Here is a 22,030-nt window from a genome sequence, read left to right as displayed (position 1 = left end):
GGGGCTCAAACTCTCAACCCCAAGATCAAGAGTCGCATGCTCTAATGACTGAGCCAGCCGGGCACCTCAAATAAAGCTGGTCCTTGCGTATAGTGTTAACCATTCTGACCGCTAGAATTAGGAACAAGAAGGCCAGTCAAGTTTGGAAGGATGAGGGAGGTGGCATTGCAGGGAAGACTCTGAATTTGACCTAAGCCTGGCAGGAAGGGTGAAGGAAGCAAGGCTCAGTGATGTTGAAATCCTAGCCTGCACGTACCAGGTTCGTTCCTACTTCCTATTGCTGTGGTTTAGATAGAAGGTGCTTGTTCCATCTCTTTGGCCACATTATGAGCCCCTTGCGAAGGAAGATGCCCCGCTCCCTTGCACTCCGTGCTTTTCCCGCCCCGGCCCTTTCCCCAAATTCCCCAACTCTCCAGTCCAAGAGGTAGCTCCTCCTAGCCCATTGGCCAAGCATTGGAAGAATACTGGTCTGTGGCTCCATCTGCTGGCGATGCTGGGAACTGAACGTGTCAAAACAGCTGACGCTGAGGATTTGAAAGAGAGCTGGTCCTTCCCCCTCAGAAAAGATAAACACAGGCCAATTAAACATATAAGAAGCCTTTAATTTCATCACCATAAACATTATACTCTGATTGCTCACATACAGTATAAAATATTTACTCCACTAAATAAATAAGACATAACATTATTGCAAACGGCACTTAAACCCCCGCCCCCAGAGATAAGACCTCCTTAGCCCAGGCAGGGGGTACTCCTGAGTTTCTGTGCGAGATTCCCCAAGCACAGATATGCCCTGGGGGCTGACACGGATACAGGCTCGAGGAGCCACACTCTGTGCTTCTGGTCCTGCAACAGCCCCAAGGAGAGGACCGTGGAGCCAGTGGGGAAGGGTAGGGGGTGGGCAGCTCCTTCATCAGCCCAGCCCTAGAGAGAGCAGAGAGGAGTCAGGAGTGGGGCGCAGGCTGGGCCAAGAGAGAGGCTAAGGAGGCTGCTGAGACCCGGAGCCCCGCCCTCCACGTACCCCCAGCTCCCCCAGCCTTGGGTAACATGATTTGGGATATCAGCTGGGTGAGTAGAGCTTCCAAGCTCCTGGGTTAGGCAGTATGGGGCCAGACCAATCACCCAGGAGAACATTCTGGCAACGCTCAGCCCGATAAACCAACCATCTCATAGGCCCACTGGAGATCTCACCCCTTAGACACCAAGATGGCAGAGCTGGGAACTGATTCCCCTCTACTTAGTTAAATAAATAAGTTAAATATTTAAAGGCCTGTGTCCCTATGATGTCAACACAGGGGCCAACAAGCCATGTCCCGATAAAATGTAGTTGTGGGGGAAGAGTAGAAAGGCAGTGCTTTGGGGCCAGGCAGCTTCCTCCCTGTCCGATTCTTCCCCACAAATAACTTCCATATTTTCAAATCCTGTGGAGGAGAGTTTCACACTAGAAACTCCCATGCAAGAGCAACGTCGAGGGAATCTATGGGATAAGGGGGCTTGGAGGTGAGAGACCAGGTGGTTGAGTTTACTCAGCTCCCCAGATCCCTTCTCTGGGCATGTCTTGACCGGGACACTGCCTGTTACCCCTACCTTGGTAATCCCCCCGCAGAGTCCTGCAGTCCAGTGCATGGAGCTAATGAAATGCCCTGCTCTTCTGGCCTCCCTGTAGAAGTCCAGACTGAAGCCTGTTTGGACCAATAGTCAGCCAGGCCCGAAGACCGGGGAGGGAGGGAGAGAGAGAAGCCCCAGGTCCCCTACCTGTGCGGCTACGCACCTCACTGCCACAGGGCGGCAGCAGAGAGCCACACCCCTTTGGCGGCAACAGAAACCAGAGGGCCCGCCCCACCCTGGCCCCAGAAGGCTAACAGGATGTAGAGCTGGGGGGGTTGGGCGGGGCAGGCAGGGCTGGGACCCAGTGAGGCAGGCCCCCCTTCAGTGGGTCAGAAGTACTCTACACCGAGTATTTGGCCAAGTCGCTCTTATCAAATACTACCTGTGTAGCAAAATAAATGGCCACCAAACCAAGGCCTGCAGCCGACACCATGTAGGCAGTGACAGACTGGCTGAGCTGAACAATGGAGCCCATGAACAGGGACGGGGCCACCTGGGACAGCAGGAAGGCACTGTCCAGGATGGCAAGGTCCAGGCAGATGCCCCGGCCCGGAAGGACCCTGGCCTCAGGCTGCTCGCCGACCACCACCCGCATGGAGACATCGCAGGCAGAGGCCCCACAGAGCACGGGTGGAGACGGGAGGAGGCCGCCGCCTCCGGCACCCATGTGTCCGTTGGGGAAGGGAGATCCGGCCTTGGGGCCCGGTGGGAAGCTGGTCTTCAGGCTGTCCTCACTGGCACTGCTTCCAGCATCTCCTCGGTACTTGGGCAGGAAAACCTGGGGGGCGGAGGGGAGGAAAAAGGGGACGTGGACATTTAGGTACCCAAGCATAGGATCCCGGCTAGGAGAACAGACCCCAGCATTCAGACCAGGGGCCGGAAGACACCAGGCAACTGGCCTTCATGACAGTTATGCAGCAGGTGAGAAAGCCAGGCAGACCCTCCTTGGTTTGGGTCTAGTTAGGAGTCTCCTTAGGGGCAGGGGATCCCCCGGGGAGGGGACACATCTGAAACCACAAGTCTAGGTCTCCACTAGCCTCTCCTGGAGCCAGTAAGTGGCAGACGAACTCACAGTGCAGGCAAGGAAGAGAGCAGAACCCCAAGGTAAAGGGAAAAGAATGAAGACAGATGAGAAGAGAGATGTGTAAGAACAGAGGAACAAAATCCAAAGCTGGGGCCCCTGATGGCCCAAGCCCCCACACAGGCTCTCTTAACCCTCCTACTTCCTGCCCCCCACCACTTCGCCTTGGGAAATCTTTCTCAACCTGGAAGAGAGAAACTCTGCTCCCACTGGGGTCCCAGGCCTGTGAGGTCCATGGCCCCAGCCTGGGGCAGGGAAGGTCCAGCAGACTCAGGCTGGAGGAAGAGAGGAACCAGAGGAATCTTCCAGGCTCCTATGGCCTAGCTGTGCTGATACTGAAGCGCTTCTTGCTTCCTATTCACTGTCCGCCTTAGATCAAGGTAGCCTGGCCCTGCCCAGAGCCCGCTGTTTTAGGATAGGGCCGGAATGTATCCGACACTGTCCCCGCGCCTGCTAGCACTGGACAGGAGAGGGCTCTTGAGCTGGCTGTGCTAGAGCCGGGACTCATGGCAGAGATGAAGCCAGGGAAGCCCACGGCTCTTGGCGTGGCCGGAAGTAGGCCAGGCAAGTACAGACGGCGCACAGGGCCAAGTGTGCCATCGATTGCTGCTTGGAACCGGCCTCCCGGGACCTCCCCTGCCTGCCTGCCACCCCCGAAAAGACCAGTGAGGCCGGAGCCTGAAGAGGGCCCTAGGGATAGACCCGCTCTTCAGTGTGAGGGGAGGACTGGCTCTAGCAGGTTCCCTGGCACGAGTGCATATGCCCACCCTGGCCTCTGGACACCTGCCCTCAAGCCCCCAGCCAGGGCAGTGAAACAATGGAGGCTGATGAGGTTATCAGTGCACTGACAGGAGTCTCAGGCACCAGGCTACCCCAACCGAAACACCGGCCCCTTCCTCCACACACCCCACCCCTGCAGCTACCTATTCAATCAACCAGCCTCCTAGCTACGTATTTCTCTGCTACTTCACTCATGTCCTACAGGGGGCGGACATCCATCTTCCCTACGGTCTGGAAGCTCTATGAGGGCAGGCCTACATCTCCTCCCTCAGGACACCCCAACTTCTTGCCCTCTGTGCGGAGCTCTGCACCCAGGGCTGCAGCTCACTGAAGCCAGTGAAGGGGACAAAGGTGACCACACGGCTTCGGTCAGGAGGCTTCCCCTCAGAAGGGGGCCCCTGGAGGGGCTGGTTCGCGTGGGGCCAAGCAGGAAGGAGGCCCCCAACTTACAGTGCCCAGGCGAGCGGTGTCAGATGCGTCGGGCTCAGAGATCCGCCGTGGGGGCGGGGGAAGGGGACGGAGGCAAAGGTGTGAGGCAGGAAAAGAAAAGAGAGAATTAGGCAGAAAAAGAAGATAAACCAGAAAGAGAAGGGGCAGTAAGGAGCCTTCCCCACATTGGAGAGTAGAGCAGGGTATTGGTCAGTCACACTGCCCCTCCCTGAATAAAGAGAGCTGTCGCCAACACCAGACCGTCCCCCCTCCCCATCTGCTGAGGCTAACGTGCCCCAGAGGTCACCTGCTCCTGCCCCCAGACTGAGGGCCTCCGTTAGGCCTAGGCCGATTCCTCAGGATTCCCAAAGAAGGACTTAGCATTTCCTGCAATCATCCGCTCAAGTGCTTTATAGTTCTGACACCAGGAAGTCATTCCCAGAATCTAATCTACACCCTCCTTCCGCAGCCCACGTCTCTGGCCCTGGGCTACACGGGCTTCCTCTCCAATCAAAGAATGACTTCGGCGTCTCTGGCCAGACTTGGGCTACTGCGTCTCCCCTCCACCCCGGCTCCACCCAGCGGCCAGTGTGAGTACCTGCTTCTCGCGGTGGTAGAGGGAGGCTAGTGTGTAGGGCAGGATCTGCAGGGCGGAGAAGGTGAACCCGGTGAGGGCAGCCGAGGCGGTCACCACGGCCACACTGCGGGACAGGCACATGGTGCCGGCAGCAACAGGGAAGGCCACCACGCTGGCCAAATAGACTGCCCGGGTGCCGAATCGCTGCACCAGCCGGTCCATGACCAGAGAGAAGAGCAGGGAAATGGCACACTGCAGGAACAGCCCCAGGCTGCCCATCCGGACCCCTGCAGGTGCGGAAGAAGAGGAAGTCAGACCCAGACCCACCCGTACAATCTGGGGAAGGCTCAGAATTGCGGGCACCCGCCATCCCAGCCTTGCTGTGGACCAGACCCGCTCCCTGCATCATCCCCACCCAGATGCAACAACGGGAGTCTAGGTTCTTCCACTGCCCTTAGAAAAGGCGAAGCCGCGGGCTAGGGGCAGAGGAAGATGCTGATTGCGAGACTCAGCTAGTGCTCAGCTATCTAGGAGGCTGACAGGGAACACAAAGACAGTTGTGCCATTGGCTCCGGGACAAAGTTCCAGGAGGCCTGAGCCGAAGGTCTGGCCAGGCAATGTGGAAAGTCAGCAGGGGGAGCAGAGGGCACACTGAACTTGGGGCTAGGCAGACCTGCGACCCGGCCTTGACTCCTCCACTCTCTTTGGACCTTAAATAAGCTTGGCCTTTTCTGCTGTCAACTTGGGGCAACGACTCTGAGCAAAGTCTCCGCAGCCGGAGGCTCTCCTGAGACTGCCAGCAAAGCTGACCTGCATGCTGGGGGCCGCATGCACAGGCTGGGCCCATTTATCTGATCGGGAAATCGGAGCCCAGGTACACAGCTCCCAGCCCGGCGCAGACTGGGGGCATCTTCCTATGCTGGACCGTCCCCCAGAGGGAACTCCCTCCCACAGCAGCCCCCTCGCCGAACGCCCGCTGCGGAGGCCTTACCTTCATCGTAGTGTCTCCGTGCCTCAGTGCCTGGCTCAGCCCGGGGCACACCCTGGTACAGCCCCTCGCCCACAAAGTCCGTGTAAAACAGCGTGAAGGTCATGAATGCCATCCAGCTGCACAGTTCGGCCACAAAGAGTCTGCGCAGGGTGCGAGGCACACGGCAGCAGAGCTGGTGCAGCCGGGGAAACAGGGCGCCCAGGTTCCGGAAGGCCAGGCGGGTGTGGCATGGGCAGCAGCGCGGCGGCACGGAGGGGACCAAGAGCCCTTCCGCTGGCTCAGCCGGACCCAGCGCCGCCTCCTCGGCCACAAACAGCGTGGCCGCCACGCAAGTGAGGAAGATGAGAGCGAGCAAGCCAAAGAGGCACTCCTCCTGGGTGCCCAGGTAGGGGGCCAGGGCACTGGCGTCCCAGTCGATTGCAGGCAGGAGGTAGCCCAGGCAGCCCCCAAGGCTGATCATGAAGGCGTAGACGGAGAAGGCCTGGCGACAGTGGTCTGGGTCCCGGAAGAGGTCGGACAGCAGGGCCTCCAGTGGAGTGAAGCACACCTGGCCGCAGAAGTCCAGCAGCCCCACACCCAGGATCAGTAGTGCCAGCTCCAGGGGCCTGGTATCCGGGCACAGCAGCCCCGCCAGCCAGCTGGCCCTCGGGATGAGGAAGAGGCTCAGGAGGACGCCTAGGGACAGGGCCCAGATGAAGGGCCTCCGGCGACCATAGCGCCCGCGCCAGTGGTCACTGGCTGAGCCTAGGAGTGGGACCGAGATGAGGCCCAGCACTGGCCCGATGCCTGCAGGAAGGACAAGCGGTATGAGCCAGAGGCTGGGACCCTAAGGGGTGGTGGGGAAGGGGGCCTAACCTCCTGGGAGAAGGATGGAGAGGACCACGGTCCTCTCGCATGGAGGGCCACCCCCACCTCCGTGCTGGACACAGTGCTGAGTATGGCACACAGGCTCTAATTTAGTCCCCGCAACTAGGATCCCTAATGCCCAGTCTCAGGATGGGCAAACTGATGCACGGGGCTACTGGTGAGACTTGTGCACTGGCACCCGGCAAGGGGGGCAAGAGGCCGAGTTCCATCGGGCAGTCTGACTCCAGAGCCTATGATCTGGACAGCCCCCTCTTCCGGGAGCCACCCCACGGTGACCTCTTTCTTGCCTCTGGTGGCTTTTGCAGAAAGCATCTGCAGTCAGGAGCCCAGCCCATGCCCTAGGGGTAAGAAAGCCCAGGCTGGGAGACTCTGATCCTGCTAATCAGCAGCTAGCCTTCGGGCCCAGCTCAATCACCCAACTTATCAGCCTCCATTACCTTCTCCGTGAAATGGATGGCCTCAAAGGGCTGTTGCAAGAACCAAATGAGATAACAGATAAGGTAGAAAGAGTAGACAAAGGTGCAGAGCAATTTCTCCAATGTCTCCTGTGCGCCAGCCAGGCAACGTGTAGGTGCCAGGTGAGATGACCGGGGAATGTCCCTGTGTTCTTTTCCTACTGGGCCCCCTCCAGCCCACGGTCACCCCTGTGTCCAGCAATGTCCACCCACCAGCACCACAGCCTGAGGGACAGCAGGCAGCCACCTCCTCCTCTTTGGGCAAAGGCACCTACTTCCTGGGTATCATGTATCTGGAGCAGGAGGGAAGGAGGATGTGGTGACTCACCCAGCACCATGGTCATGAACTTCTCCTCTACCCCCACTTCCAGCAGCAAGGGCGGCACGTAGGTGATACCTGCGGCCAGGCACACCTCCAGGCCGAAGGTCAGCAGGTTGACCAGCAGGAGCTGGGCTTTCCGATGCCGCAGCAGACGGCTCACCCACAGCCTCTGGGCCATGGTGGACCAGGCAGGTTGGGCTCCGCCCGTTCACACACTCCAGAACTGCTCCGTCTCAGCCCTGCTCCAGATGCCCGGGCCTCTCCTCCTTGCTGCCACCAACTGCCTAGGACTCAGCCGGGAGCCCATTTCTGCCAGCCTTCCGTGCAGGTGCGGCTTCTCAGCCCATGCTAGACGCCCGCTGCCGTGGGGTGCCTCGGTGCAGACATGGCTCATCACTCAGGTCCTAAAAGGGCAGGGACAATCAAACCCAGAGTGTTAAGTCCTGGGCACCAGGTCTCCGGGATTTGCTCTGAGTTCTCTGAATCCTGAGTTCACTCCCAGGCTGGCAGTGTGGCCGTGCTACCCCCTGCAGCCAATAAGGAAGCGCTTGTTAATGTTAGCCTAAGGCTGACATAACTAATAAGGTAAATATGATTTTTAAACCTCAGCACACTTCAGAACCAAACAGATGTCAAGTTTTTCTCTGTTTTGGAATATCTTTGCAATTGCCCTTGCCTGTTAGTATGGAAAAAAGAAAAAAAAAAAAAATCACACCAATTGAATTCCCAGTTCCCCAGGCTCTGTTATCAAGGTGCCCCTGGAGACCCTCTGCCAGGCCCGGATTGTTTGCTTTTCTCTCTCCACTTCCCAAAGCTGGGCTGTTCAACTGCCCTTTGTTAAGAGTAGTACTTCCCAATCTGCGCAGCCTGGCCACACACCGTGCTGCGCTATAACCTGAGCCCCCAAGGATGAGGACAAGGGGGAAGGGAGGAGAGGCTGTGGTCTGTTGGGTTGGGGGTTAACCTGTCATTGAAACCACTTAAAGAAGGCTCCCGTGGAGGAACCTAGGCCTGAAAACCTCTCCCTGGAGTTTTCTCCCTGTGCTCAACGTTCCTGGGGAAGAAACATTCCCACAGGTACTGCCCAACTGTCATGGGACAATGGGGACTGTTCCCAGGTGCCAGCCTCACCGAGGCGTGAAACTGTAACACCTGGTGGCCACTATAATGACACCAGTAACCGGGGGCTGGCGGGATACCCCACCGCTTTCCAGGGCAGCCCTTCTCTGCTCCCCAAATGGCTCTATTCTCAGCAGAGAGGTCCCCACAGCCCTTCCTGCTAGGCCCGCCTCCTGTGCATAGAGATCCCACGGGGGGGGGGGGGACCACCCATCCTGTGCCCCCACCCCCCCAGGCAACTGGCAGCCAGGTCTTACTTCCTGAATACGATGGTACCCAATGCAGTCTGCTGTTTAGGGGTGACCACTAAAAAGGCTAAATCAAGTCAGCCACAAAGAGGAGGTGTAGAAGGTGGGGCCTTCGTGAGAAAAGGCAAGCAAGCGTCCCCTAACTTTGTCATCTCTCTCAAAGAGGTGGGACAGAACTTCATGCCGCTCGTGGCTGGAGTCTGGAGTGCCTTCCCTTGCCTCACTGATTCCCTACCATAAATGCTGCTGAACAGCACTGCTCCTGTGCAAGGTCCACAGCTCTGAGGACTCCACTCCCGGCCCCACCCCCACCCAGCGCCTGGGGCACCCTCAGTCCTCTTTATTCCCGGCCAATCTCAGCATCTCATAATCCGCCACTATACCTTCTTTTCTCTTTTCAAAGAACACTCAACCTCGCAGGGCCTTATATGTTATCAAGCATGTCGTGGGTGCTCTCTGAAATACACCACAAAGAAATCAGATGGCCATCAATCCTGGGTAAGATGTGTTCATGTCTGCATTCCAGGACTCTGCCGCCGGCAGACCAGGAAGGAAGGGACTTTAGATATGGCTAGGCAACCAGCAGCCCCCTCCCCAAAGTTCTGCTCAGACACAGACCATCCACTTTGGGAAGGGGCGTGGCTCCCAAGGGAGTGGCATGGGGAGAGGGTAAAATACTGATCGAAGGGTCCCTAAGGGTGCTGGGAGGGGGCCACACGTAGGTCCTAGCTGGGCAGTTTTGAACCAAGCCCCTCCCCTGCCCTAGAATCCCCCACAAGGCAGGCAAGAGACTGCACATAGACCAAGACTCCAGCCTGGAGGGACCGGTTCTGGGTCAAAAGGCTTCCAGCCCATTCTACTCCCCACCCTCAGTCTGGGAAGGCCCTGGACACTCACCTACTCTGGGTTAAGGGAGCAGGTCCTCCCTTAGCAAACAGAGACTTTGTCAGACCCAGCCTCACCCACAACCTGCCCCCATTCCCAAGCCCTCGTTTTCTCCCTGCTGTTTAAAATAAGTAGCAGCTCTTGGGCCAAAACACTAATCACCCCACCTGCCTCCTTCCCTCCCCTAATCCCGCTCCTCACTCCGGGGAACAGGCAGGACGTCTGTAGCCCACAAGAGAGAGACTAAAAGACCAAAGGGGGGTGAAGACAGGAATTTCCCTCCATCCTTCTTCAGCCCAGATAGCTCATTAGCTGCCTCCCTCTCCCTCCTTTCTCCTGCCCCCTCCCCCCTTCTTCTTTACCAGGTAACTGGGGGCTGGGCCAGGTGAGGAATTCATTGAAAGAGCGGGGTAGGAAGTGGGCAGGCTCCAAGCCCAGCTCTGCACCCCGCTGTTCTTAGGTTGCTAAGCCCGTCCTCCCTCTTTTGACTTGTACTGTGCCCTGGGGTCCAGAGCACTCTTGCCACCCCTAGAGTTTATTCTTCCAGGCCCAGAACCGCCTAAGGAATTCCAAGCCCGTAAGAATATTCTCCCTTCCAAAGCTCCCTGTTCCGGGTCGGCTCTTGACACCTTCCCCCAGGGTCCCAGGCCGGCCCACTCACTCCAGAGTCCTCAGGGAGGAGGGAACTACAGAGGACCCCCACAGCACTAACCAGCCACCTGCCATCCCTCCAGTGCACGAACAGAGAAGCCCAGGCCCTGCCCAGTGCCCAGGCTCAGACAGGTGGGGGACAAGAAGTCTTCCGCATCAACTCCTGTCTGCAGCCTGCTGCAGCCCCAGGGCACGCTTCCCACCAAAGCTTGTAAGTGACAACTGACTGCTGGGCACCCATTTTGGGGTGCTCCCCTGACTTCCTCAGGAATACAGGCAGGGAGACGGAATCCAATTCTCCCCAATGCCCTCCTGTGTCAGAGGTGCTTCTGACTCCAATCTTCCTGTCCCGCTGCTCCTGGAGCACTCTGTCTGTCTAGCAACCAGAAGATCAACCAGAAGAGCCAGCCTCCAAGGGCTCACCTGGTAGGGAGGGGGCGGGAAGAGGAGGCAAGTGGAGGTACAGAAAGGGGGAGTGTGGCCTGACCGCCCCCCCCTACACACACACACACACAAAAAAGAACAGCAGCCTTCAGGGAGGACAAGTCCCTCTCAAGTTCCAAGTATCTCCTCCTCTCCGGCCCCCCAATGACAGGACAACAAGAAGGCAGCAAGAAACCCAAGACCTCCAGAAACCTCCACGGAGCTCTGCCCCAGGCCATCTTTCCTCACCCCTGGGGGAGCAGAACTCTAGCACCCTGGGGACAGTCAGTGAGCCCAGCCCCAGACCGCGGGAGACCTTCGCTCAACCCTCTGGCGCCCACCCTAGCATGAGGGGCCTGGGAAATATTTACCCGAAGGAGACACAGCTGAAAGCAGAGTGGGGGTGGGTGGGGTAAGAGATGGGAAAGACCTGAGGGCCCCCCCCCCATCCCCTCGCACACCAAGGAAATCCCAGCCAGACCCCCAGAGGGGGCAATTCCTCAAGGTTCACAGGTGGTGAGCGGACTGGACAGACCCTTGGGCTGGAGCGCCCCCCTTGTCAGGTTAGGCCTCAGCGAGCACGGGGAAATGAAACTGAGCAGCAAGAACAAACCTGGCCTGAACTTTCTCCAAAATTCAAAAGACAGAGCGAAGGAGGTGGGAGGAAAGGCGAGAGCCCACTCCGGTAGCTCCCTATGGGAAGGGAGGGTCAGAGGGATGCATAAAGAGGCCTTTGAGGGCTTTCAAAGGGGCTCCTGCCACCCTCACGACTGAGGTGGAGCTGGGGGGAGCAGATCCCCTCTGCTGACAGACAGAGGCCAGGGCAGCCCAGGCTGGGGGCAGCCCCGCCGCGGGCCAGTGTCAGGCAGCAATTCTATGGGCTCTTTATGCGCCCGCGTCCCCGCACCCCGCCCAGGCACATCAAACGCTGCGGCCCCCACCCTGACCCCAGCAGCTCGGAGACCCCGCGTCCTCCTTCCGCGCTCACAAAGACGGCCCCGGCTTTCTCACACGCTCCTCTACCCCTCTCAGCCCCCAGGCAGCCCCTCCCGCAGAGAAGGAAATGGGGTGGGGTGGGCTCCCTCGAGGAATAATGACTCAGCGGCAGAAAGGGGGTGGGGTCACTCCTGGCCAATCTGCCTGACACCAGCCCAGCACCCGAGGCTCTCCGAGGCTCTCCTGCCCCGGGACCAGGACGGAGGGCAGGTGACGAGCAACCCCCGGGTGGAGGCTGCAAGACTGCGGGAATGGGGACCCCAGAATGTCATTCCAAGTTGAGCTCTCCCAGGCCCTCTAAGTTGGGTGGCAGGGAAGAGGGCTGGGGGTTCACCAGCCCAGCATCCCTGTGACCCAACCCTGTGCCTCAGTCCCAGGGGCCCAACGTCCTCGGCTTTACCTGGTAAAACCTAGCACACAGCACTCCCGAAATGAGTTCTGCCCCCATGGGGCCTTGGGGCGCCCCAGAAAGAGGCCGTGCTGGCCAGCCAGGAGTCCTGAAAATGAGCATCCTTGTGAGGCAGTGGCTCTCATTACAGACCCCGGTTCAGGGATTGCTGGGCTGTGGGAACTGCTACCTGGGCAGCTGTGGGGGGCGGGGAGGGGGGGGCGCACAGGATTAGACTGTGCGCGGTTTCAGTGTCTTCCAACCCACATTCAGTCTTTGACTCTCCAGGCTCCAATTTCCAAAGAAGTGAGGGTCTGCCTTCCCCAATCCCACCCTATCAAAAAGGCCATGATCTGAGCAAATACCGGAGGCCTGCACTTTGCAGGGCTTCCCCAGACACCTGCAAACTCTGCTCGGAAAGCAGCCTCCACACCTCAAGGGAACTGTCAGAAAGAATAAGGGCTGGACAGAGCGGGGAAGAGCCCACCCCCGCCCCAGACTTGCTCCCTAGCTTTGCCTCCCCCGGGGCCCAGAGGCCAGGGATTTGGAGTTCGCCCTGCTGCGCTGCCTTTTCTTCACTCGGACTGGAAGCCTTCTGCTTAGCAGCTTGTCAGAGAGAGTGAGGGGGCTGCAGGCTGGGACACAAAGGGGGATTAGGGAGAAACCTCTCGGCCTGCAGAGTAATCCATCAAACTCTCTCCCGGCTGCCAGCACCGGCCCCTTCCCACTCAATTCCCCTTCCAGCTGCTGCAGCCCCCCCCCCACCCCCTCCGGCTCCTGAGCCCTGTCACTTTGGGCAGCAAAGAGAATCCCAGGCCCTGGGGGGGCAGAGGGGGCACACCACAGACACTGGGAAAAGGGCAACGGCTCCCTCCCCCCACTCACCCCCAATGTGTGAAAACCCAACAGGTGGCAGTGGCTTGGAGGAAAGTTGCTTTTGTTGCCCTGTCTGAGAGCCCCAGCCCAGCTTCTGAAAGGAAACAAATGCCGAGGAGGTTGGGGGAAGGGGAGGGGAGAGGAGAGGATGGGCGGGAAGTCCCTGGGGCCCCACTCTTATCTCCTCTCCCCTCTGCAGTCAGTGACAGGAGTTCTGGGGCTGGCCTGACCCTCACCTTGGCCAGTCAGTCCCGGCCAGCCTAAGCCAAGGTGAAGCACCTTCCCAGGGGGTTGTCAGGCAATCCCATGGTGACCGTCTACACGGACACACATCTGACTCCAGGCAAAGACCTCCCAATCAGACTTCCCTTCTGAGAACAGCTGTGACCCAAGGTCACACTGGGTCACCTTGACCAAGTGCCCTCCAAACCTAGACAATCAACCTGCAGCTCCCTTCTGCCCGAGGGGCCGCAGGCCTCTGAACCCCGGCAGATTCTGCAGGGTGACCTGGGTGTGGCAGTCAGCCTGACCTGGGTTTGCACGCCAACTCCACCACTTACAACTCTGTGACCTGGTTAGTTGCCCTCCCCGAGCCTCAGTTTCCTCGTCTGCAATTAACAATAACAGCTAACCCTGAGGCTTACTACGTGCCAGGTCTTCCTCCAAGCATTCTAATCTTCCAACCGCCCGATGAGGTGGGTACAAGGTTGAATATGCCCATGTGACAGGCGAGGAGCCTCAGATGAACACCACCAACTTCACAGCAGTGGGGTCTGTTGAAGAGACAGCCTGTGGGAAGTTCGAGGCAGCCCTTCCTTCAGTTGTCTGGGCTTCCCCAGCAGAGAAACCCGGGAGCCGGCTTTCCCATTCCGGATCAGGAGCAGCAGAGGTCAGAGGGGGACCGGCTAGCCGCCCTTCTCGGCCCGGCCCGCATTCCCCCCTCACCCACGTGCCCCGCACGGCCTCCAACGCCTCTTTCAGCCCCCAGAGGCAGGAGGAATGCCAAGAATGTAAATGCCTCCCCAGGTGCTGGCCCCAACAGGTGAGGAGAGGTCACTGCAGCGGACCTGCCTGGTGGCTGAGGAGCTGGAGGCTGGACTAAACATCCACAGTCATGAGACAAGGGTGGATCCCATCCCCAGGGAAAATAATCACGGTGGCTGACAGCTACTCACTGTCCAGAAGGTGTCTGGCATGGGCTGGATACCTGACATACCTTTCTCTCTAATTCAAACCATTTGAAAATCCTGCAGGGTGCTCTGAACTGGGAACCAGGACCATATACTCTGGTTTCAATGACTTTTGTAGCTGTATAGCCATTTTACGCGTCCCTCCACCCCGGGACTCACACGTGCAAAATGAGAGCTAGTCTAGATGCTGTCTAAAGTTCTTTACAACCGTACAGCTAAATGATCTCACACCCACGCACCCCCTGCCCTCGGCCTCAGGTATGGTGCTCTCCCTCGACAGGTGCCTACTGAGTGCGCACTGACAAGGCCACATGGCATTGGGGAGGAGGGTTTCATAGCCCTCCACCAAAGAGAGACACGGGGAACCAGGCGGAGAGGGGCTCCCCAGCCGCACTTAAGCCATCCTTTACCTGCTCAAGTACACTGCTCAAGTACAACAGGGTGCCAAAGATTAGCGGACACCTGAAACTGGGCCAAGTGACTGAGACATCTGGGGGCAGAACTGGCCTCCTCCCTACTCCCTCCCGGAGCTGGACTGTGTTCCTGGCAGATGTCGGTAAATTCTTTCTCTACCTGGGCCACAATAAATGCTTCCCTACAAAGTGGGGTAACGGTACCAAGAAATCCCTTGGTCCAGGGTTGGGGGTGGGGGGTGGAGAATGAGGAGCTTGGCAGAGCATGCAGGCCACTGGGAAGTTCTCTCTCCCTGCTGCCTTCTCAGTTCCTACAGCCCTGTGAAGTGAAACCTAAACAGCCTCTCTCCTAGCGAATTTGAACTCGGCCAGTCAGCCAGACCAGGCAGTTCTCTCCATCCTGCAGAGCCAACCCTTGCCCCCTTCCTGCAGACTGGCCTCCCTCAGGAGGTGCAGCCCACAGGAAGGAGGCCAGGGGGTGGAGGCTGGGCAGACCTACCCATCCCAGGCTGGGAGGGGGGCCAGGGCGCTGGTCCTAGCTCTGTCGTGTCCCACCTCTAGGATCTCAAATTCAGTGCTCTCTCGGGCTCTTTCAGCCCTGATATCCTACGGTCTGTAACTAGTCGTATTTATCATCAGAGGGCTCGGGGTCAGATCCAGCCCCACGGAAAGGTGTTCTCAAAAACAATTGCTCAGTGATGAGCAGTGTGCGAGGGGCTCCAAAAAGGACTCTTTTATTAAAGGGTCCCAGTTTGCCCACCCCCGGAGGAAGTATGCCTCAGTGCATGCAACCTAACCTCCCCCAAAGGAATGTCAAAGAGCACTAAAACTCACTCACCCACCCACCTATCCATCCATCCAACACTCACTGAAATCCAATTCTGTGCCAGCCCACTATGAAGGGGCCCTGGGTACAGAAATGACTGCCTGCAGCCCCCTTTAGCAGTGCTGAGACACAGGTCCCTGGAGTCGGGGCCCAAGACATAGGGCGTGACCAGTCCTCCCAGGGCTTCCTGGAGGAAGAAGCCATGTTGGTGAGCCTTGCAAGATGGGTAGGTAGGAACTATGCAGAAAAGGGCAGATATTTGCAAAACATAGTCACTGGAGCCTGGGACCTCCACACACACCTACCTCTCCTTTTGGCCCCGACCCAGTGAGGTACGATGGCAAGAATACCAGACCCCAAATTGTGGCAATGGGTTTCGATCTCAGACCTGGACCCAAGAGAGAGGAATTTATCAGCACTGGGCCTGATTTTGCTTCCAAAGTAGTCACCATGCTCCAGTTACTTCCCCGGGATGCCCTCTCGTTCACCTGACCCTTGTCCAGCTCAAGTCCCATACCTCCTTCAGGGTTCCTGGGAACCCAAGTTATCAAGGATCCCCTCTTTCCTCCGAACCTTGCTGTGCTCAACAGGCAGCCCTCAGGATTGGATACTGCTAGTGGTCCTCTGGTCTCCTGCCCCACTAGCTCTTCAGCTCCTAGAAAGCAAGGACCACAGTCCCTGTCCACGACCTGGATGGAGGTGTGGGGTGCTCAAGAGAAGGCCTTCCAAGTGAGGCTGAATCAGGCTTCCTGTCTGATGAATCTGACCAACCTGCCAGGGATTCAGGCAGGGCCACAGTCGAGGTATTTGGGTGCACAGCTCTTTCTAGCGACAGGAGCCAGGAGTGGGAAGCTAGACTGCCACAATCCCTAGGGATGGGCCATGCACTCCCAGCTTGGACCCTATTTGTCACCTCAAAGGACATCCGAGATTAGAGGCTGGGGTGGGACATAACAAAGAGCCTTGAGGAAGAAGGGACTTGTCTCTGGCTAGCTGCTCCTGAGGGCATCTATCTGGCTGGGCATGAGGTCTGGCCTGAAACTGGTGACTGAGGGACTATGGGCCATGGGACCAGGGGCTGGTCTCATCCCAGTTTCCCAGAGAGAGTGATCTCCAGAATTAACAAAAGAAGGGGAAGGGAACAAACAGGTACTAAGCACCTGGTCTGTGTAGGCACTTTGCTAAACATACTCATCTCATTTAATCCTCACTGTAACTTTGCACGGTTTTACAGACACAGACGCCAAGGCCAACAGGTGAGGCAGGCCCGTCTCTAGTATCAGAAGCAAGAAGCCCTACAAGTCATTCAAGGTCAGTGGCAAAACTGTGGACTTCTTCCCACAAGGGAGGAAACACAGACTTTATAGTAGGAAAAGGGATTAAACAGGAAGTTCTGGCCAGATATCAGGACCATCCCGTGACGGCTCGGTCAGCTCCCGCCCCCAAGCAGGGACACTTAATACACTAGACAAAGCTCCACGCTCCAGCTCTATTGCCGGGAGTCAAGTGGCATCAGCGTTCGAGACCCCGGGCCTGGCACCAACTGGTCCAGCCTCTGTCCTTGCTATCCAGCAAACGGGGCCACTGACTATTCAAAGAAAGCCAGGCTGCATTTTTCTTCTGGACATCAGAAAGCAAGGCATCCTAAGCACTGAAGGGGGTAGGACAGAACAGAACCCCAACTTCAGTGTGCCCCCCTCCTCCTCATACAGTGTCCCTAAAAATCACAGCAGGTAATCTGTCTGCATAGAAGGCTCTTGACCTTTCAAGCTAGATATATATTCGCCTCCGTTACTTCATAGCACTCTCTTCCAACTTGCGGAGACAGGGAGGGCAGGGTTTCTGGACAGATTAAAAAACAAGTCGCTCATGGTATTGACGCAGGAGAAACCAGGATGTCCAGTCCTGGTGTGTTCTCTGCACCAGACCACAAGTTCAACTGCAAATAGGTCATTCGCAGCTTGCATATGGTTATACGTGGTCTAATTCCCTTGCTCCGAAACTCTGGTTTCTAAGTGTAAACAGCAATAATTGCTCCCATTGTTACAAATAACAGCAGCTGACATGTGTCAGGCTCTTTTTACACAAGCTGCTATGCTTGGAGCTTTACCTATATCAGCCTGTTTAATCCTCATGATATTGTGAGGTAGGTACTATTATTCTCATTTCACAGAGGAGGAAGTTGGAGCACAGAGGGGTGAAATAACTTGCACAAGAGGAGATGGGATTGAAATCCAGGCAACTGGGTGCTGGAGGCCAGTCTCTTAACCAGTCATATGGACTCCCCAAGGTCCAGAAGACCTTGCTCCCAAAGAAACAAGAGCAGATCCCAAGAATAGAGTTCCGGGCTAGGTGCTGCTGTGCATTCGGTCATAGGTGAGAGATACAGTAAGTGCTAGCTAACATTTATTGAGCACTTACTACCTAAGGCACAAAGTCCAGTGCTCCGTACTCACGATTTAATTATATACATTTTTCATGTTTTACACATTACAATCAGATATTTATATTTAATTTAATAAACAAAAAAAAGCTATGGGGTGCCTGGCTGACTCAGTCTGAAGAGCATGCAACTCTTTTCTTTTTCTTTTTTTTTTTTACATTTATTTATTTTTGAGAGACACAACACTAGTGGGGGAGGGGCAGAGAGAGAGGGAGACACAGAATCCGAAGCAGGCTCCAGGCTCCGAACCTGGAGCACAGGCTGTCAGCACAGAGCTGTCAGCACAGAGCCCGACGTGGGGCTGAACTCACAAACCGTGAGATCATGACCTGAGCCGCAGTCGGATGCTTAACCTACTGAGCCACTCAGGTGCCCCAAGCATGCAGCTCTTGATCTCAGGATCCTCAGGTCCTGAGTTCAAGCCCCATGTTGGGTATAGACATTACATAAACAAACAAACTTAAAAAAAAAAAAAAAAAAAAGCTGTAAGGGCACCTGGGTGGCTCAGTTCGTTAAGCATCCATCCAAGTCTTGATCTCAGCTCAGGTCATGATCTCACAGTTTGGGAGTTCAAGCCCCGCACTGGAGTCTGCACTGACAGTGCAGAGCCTGCTTGGGATTCTCTCTCTCCCTTCTCTCTGCCCCTCTCCCACTCTCTCCCTCTCTCTCTCCCTCTCAAAAAAAAAAAAAAAATCTGTAAAGCATTATTATTATCATCATCCCCATTTTGCATCCAGGGATACTGAGACTTTGAAGAAGTAACTTGCCCCAACCTCCCATGGCCAGTGGAGTAGCCAAGATATAAACCTTGTCTGACAGTCTAGGTTTTTATCCACAATGTTGTGTTGTCAGGCTCTGATGGTCCAGATGATGGTACATAATTTCCCCTTCGGAGTCCTCAGACCATCCCCACCTTTCTGCCTTTTTCCTCCAGCGCCCTGCCCAGGCTGGGGAGGCGGGGGTGGGGGGCTCCACCACCTGGTGGCCTGGAAGGACCTCAGGGGGCCACCAAGAATCACTGTCCAGTCCCTCCTGCTCCTTCAGGATAACCCAGAGAGCCAGGCGGGGCAGGAAAGTTCACCACACCCTCCATGAGGACACAGGAAAACTGCCCCTCGTACACCCCACACACATACTCTAATTGGGGCCTGGATGTCCACAGCTGTACATTCATCCACAGCTGTATTTTCCTCTTCAGACTCATCCTGCTGACTCAAGCTCCATTTTTCTGAGCACTTTTAGAAAAACAGAGTCCTGGCTCCATGACAGGCCTGGGGGGAGGAGATAAGGAAGGAATGAGGGGATGGGACCCATCCAACAGAAGGGCCTGTGACCTCAAATACCGTAGCACTCACTCCCTAGGAGGAGTTGCTCCATGGGTTTCCTCAGGCTTCCCTTCCAGCCTGCCCCTCCTGGGCCTTCCCCTCCCTAGTCCCCTGTGCCAGCCTGCCCCCCAGGCCTTGGGCAGGTGAGCCCACACCAAGGCTGTCTCCTTCTGAAAGGAGAGCTGCCAAGTGCATCAGGAAAGGCAGCCAGAAGCCCCCAGGGCCTCGCCTCACCCCTGAGCAATGCTTCCAGGAGCCCAGTAAGGGTCACTCTGGGCCTGGGTGTGCACTGGCTATGGGCAGCAAAACAGCAGCTGGGCTATTCTTAGTGTCCGCTCCACTGGGATCAGGTCTGTGTAACAGCTGAAGGGCAAGTCCTCACCAGGTACCCACCATGCCAAACCCCTCCCTAGCCCCAACTCTGGCCCCTGGGGAAAAGAGGAAGCAGGGTGGCAGGAGGAGCCGGGGGGGAGGGGTAAAAGCTGAGCAAGTCAAGAGTGTGTGAGGAAGATGGAAGCTGATCCAGAGGTCAAGGGCAAAGGCAAGTCAGGGGGGGTTCCAGCGCTTGAGGGGAACGGGAGACTCCGGCAAGCACTGGCTCTCACTCAGGAGAAACGCCGCAGGTCCCTCCCTGGGAGCTTTTCCAGCAGGCCATGCTCTTGCCTAAGCCCAGAGCCCTGAGAAGCTACAGCAGATGCCCAGGTACCATCTCATCACACCTGTTTGCCGATCTCGGCACTCTCACCGTCCCTTCCACCGGCCCTACCCGAGAGTCCCGGGAGGCGAGGAGAAAAGGGCCTCTCCTCTTCCTCCTCCCCTGAAAGATAACCGAGGCGGAGAAGGGGGCAGAGGAGCTCACACACGCACACACTCCCGCTTCAACTCTGCCTGCAGCCCGGCCCCAAGACTAACGTCCGGGAGCGCTGGGCCACCTACCCCTCCCTTCGTGACCCCTCACTCTCGTCCCGGCACGCCGGCCCCCGAGCCTGAGGACCCCGCGGCATCCCGGCCGCCGGCCCCTCTCCCGGCTCCCCGGTCCCGGACTGTGCGCGCCGCGGTGACTCATCCCGTCCCTTTCCGGTGAAGCCGAGACAAGGGAAGAAAATAAATGCAACTTTCCAAAGAAAACTCTGACGCTGGAGCTGCAACAGGAGCGAGTGGCCGGTCCACCCCGCGGTCTGCCCGGCCCGGGGCCCCCCGGGAGGGCCCGCTCCCCGCCCACCCGCCGCCCGGCCCGGGACAGCGGGGGACCCGGCGCTCCAGCCCAGCCCGCCCTCCGCGGAAGAAAGCCCGGCTCTCCCCCGGGACCGAGCGGCAGGACGGGGGGCGCGCCCGGGGCCCGCCACCTCCCCCGGGAGTCGCGCGCGGCGCACAACACGCCACCCCGCGGAGCTCGGCCGCGCGGCGCCGCTCCCTCCGCCGCGCCGGGACCCCCTCCCCCGGGAGAGCGGGGGGCGCGCGCCTACCTGGCCGAGGCGTGCGGCTGTCACCCGGGGCCGGCGCGTGCGAGCTCGTCCCCCCCGCCTCCTCCCAACGCGCGCCAGCCGGCGGCTTTTAAATCTCCAGGTTGCTCGGCGGGGGGAGAGAGCATGCGCGCTGGGGCTGCAGGAGGGGGCGGGGCGAGGCGGGCCGGGGGGGGGTGCGGGAGGGGTGTGGAGGGGTGGGGCTGGTCCCCTGGGGAAGAAAGCGGGAGGTCTCGACGCCGTCTTTGTAGCCACCACCGAGACGGGCAGCCCCCGCGTGGCTCCCCGACTGCCCTGTCATTACCTAGGGCAGTGCACCGCCCCCTCGCCGCTCGCCACCAAAACATTTAGGTAAAAGCTGCCCGGCTCCGCGGGGCACCTCCCCTCCCCGGGGCCAGTCTGCGACCATTATCCGCACGTGCTTTTCTGGCCGTCAGCCTGTCCCAGGGCTGAGCTGCACCCCACCCACCCAGGACCAGCCCTTGAAAGGAGATGTCACAGCCTCCCCCAGTTACTCTTCCTCCTGTTTGCTCTCCTCTGAAACAGAAAGAGCTCCCTTAGAGCTAACGCAGCCCCTCTCTCTGAAGTTAAAACCAAATTTCAATTTTTTTGTCTCCTTAAGGATGTGTATGGGGAAGAGGGAGCGATACGCTGCCAGTCAAACGTTCCCTTTGTCAGGTAGCTGTTGAGCAAGGTCCCAACAGCTGTGTGTTTCCAGGATGCCGTGGACGAGAGTGGAACAATGCAGGTGGGAGACGGAGACCTGGAGGCCCGGGCTGGCCTTGAGGTGGGGGAGGCCCACATGCGTCTTTTTTCCTTCAGGGAGTTTAACTAGGGTGGAGAGAAATCCAGTTTATGTGGCTACTTGACTTGAATGCCACAAAAACCACAGAAAGATACCTTTGAAGGGGAGGAGCCAGTTGGCTGCAGCCCTGGGCTGGGCACTGGGGCACTGGAACCCAGTGCTGGCCCTGTCACCAACCAGGTGTGATGTGAAGCAAGTCCCTTCCATATCCTGGGTCTCTGTAAGGAGCTGGCCAGATCATCTCTCAGGGCACCCGAGCTAACAGGCCAAGAACAAGAAGAAAGGGAAACGGAGAAGGGGGAGAGAAGCTATGGAGCCCTGGTGGCCGTGGGGAAGAGGGTGCAGGAGAGAGCATAGCAAAGTCAAGAACTTTCCAAGTCACTAGCCAACTTTAACTTGGAAACTGTCTCAGCACTCACTCCTCCAACAGGTGACCCTCCAGAGCCCCAGTGGCTTTCCCAAGCCTTTGGAAAACCTGTGTGTGGCGGGCAGAGAGACTAGGGTAGAGTCCTGGGTCCCTGAGCTGGTGTCCCCTCTGCCCCAGAAAAGAGGGCAGGGGTCAGAGGGAATTCCAGGGAAGCTGGAAAATTACAGAACAGGAGAGAGGGAGCAGCACTCCCTCTCTGCCCCTTGACTCGTTGCCAGGGGCCTACATGCCTTCTGCCTTGTGGCCTGGGGAAGTGCAAGGAGGGTGCAGGGCAGTGAGCAGACAGGTGTGAGGTCCTGGACCCCATGGTGTGAAGTCCTGGACCCCATCCAGCAATCTGGCTGGATTGACCCTTCTTCCCCCAGCCAGGTGAAGGCCCTCCCACCCAGCACAGGGCGCTGTAGGGCTCTCTGCTGTGAAGATGCTCCCTCCTCCTTTTTCT

At 57.8% G+C, this 22,030-nt stretch overlaps 1 protein-coding gene across 1 annotated transcript; it reads right to left on the bottom strand.

Moving 5' to 3' along the window:
- Positions 1–581: 581 nt before the first annotated feature.
- SLC45A3 (solute carrier family 45 member 3) lies at positions 582–20,420 on the bottom strand. The gene is made up of 5 exons (XM_047076616.1): positions 20,360–20,420; positions 7,117–7,514; positions 5,467–6,252; positions 4,497–4,762; positions 582–2,386 (listed from the first exon to the last, which is right to left on the bottom strand). Exons 2-5 carry the CDS (start codon positions 7,286–7,288, stop codon positions 1,949–1,951), a joined length of 1,662 nt encoding a protein of 553 aa, XP_046932572.1. The 5' UTR covers positions 7,289–7,514; positions 20,360–20,420; the 3' UTR covers positions 582–1,948.
- Between the last annotated feature and the right edge of the window lie 1,610 nt (positions 20,421–22,030).

Source organism: Lynx rufus, unplaced genomic scaffold (assembly GCF_022079265.1).
Source record: "Lynx rufus isolate CCGP_SWC_20201006 ecotype Redwood Valley unplaced genomic scaffold, mLynRuf1.p SCAF_15, whole genome shotgun sequence".
Lineage (NCBI taxonomy): Eukaryota > Metazoa > Chordata > Mammalia > Carnivora > Felidae > Lynx > Lynx rufus.
The sequence above is the reverse complement of the archived record's forward strand: the minus strand, read 5'-3'. Positions and strand labels throughout refer to the sequence as shown.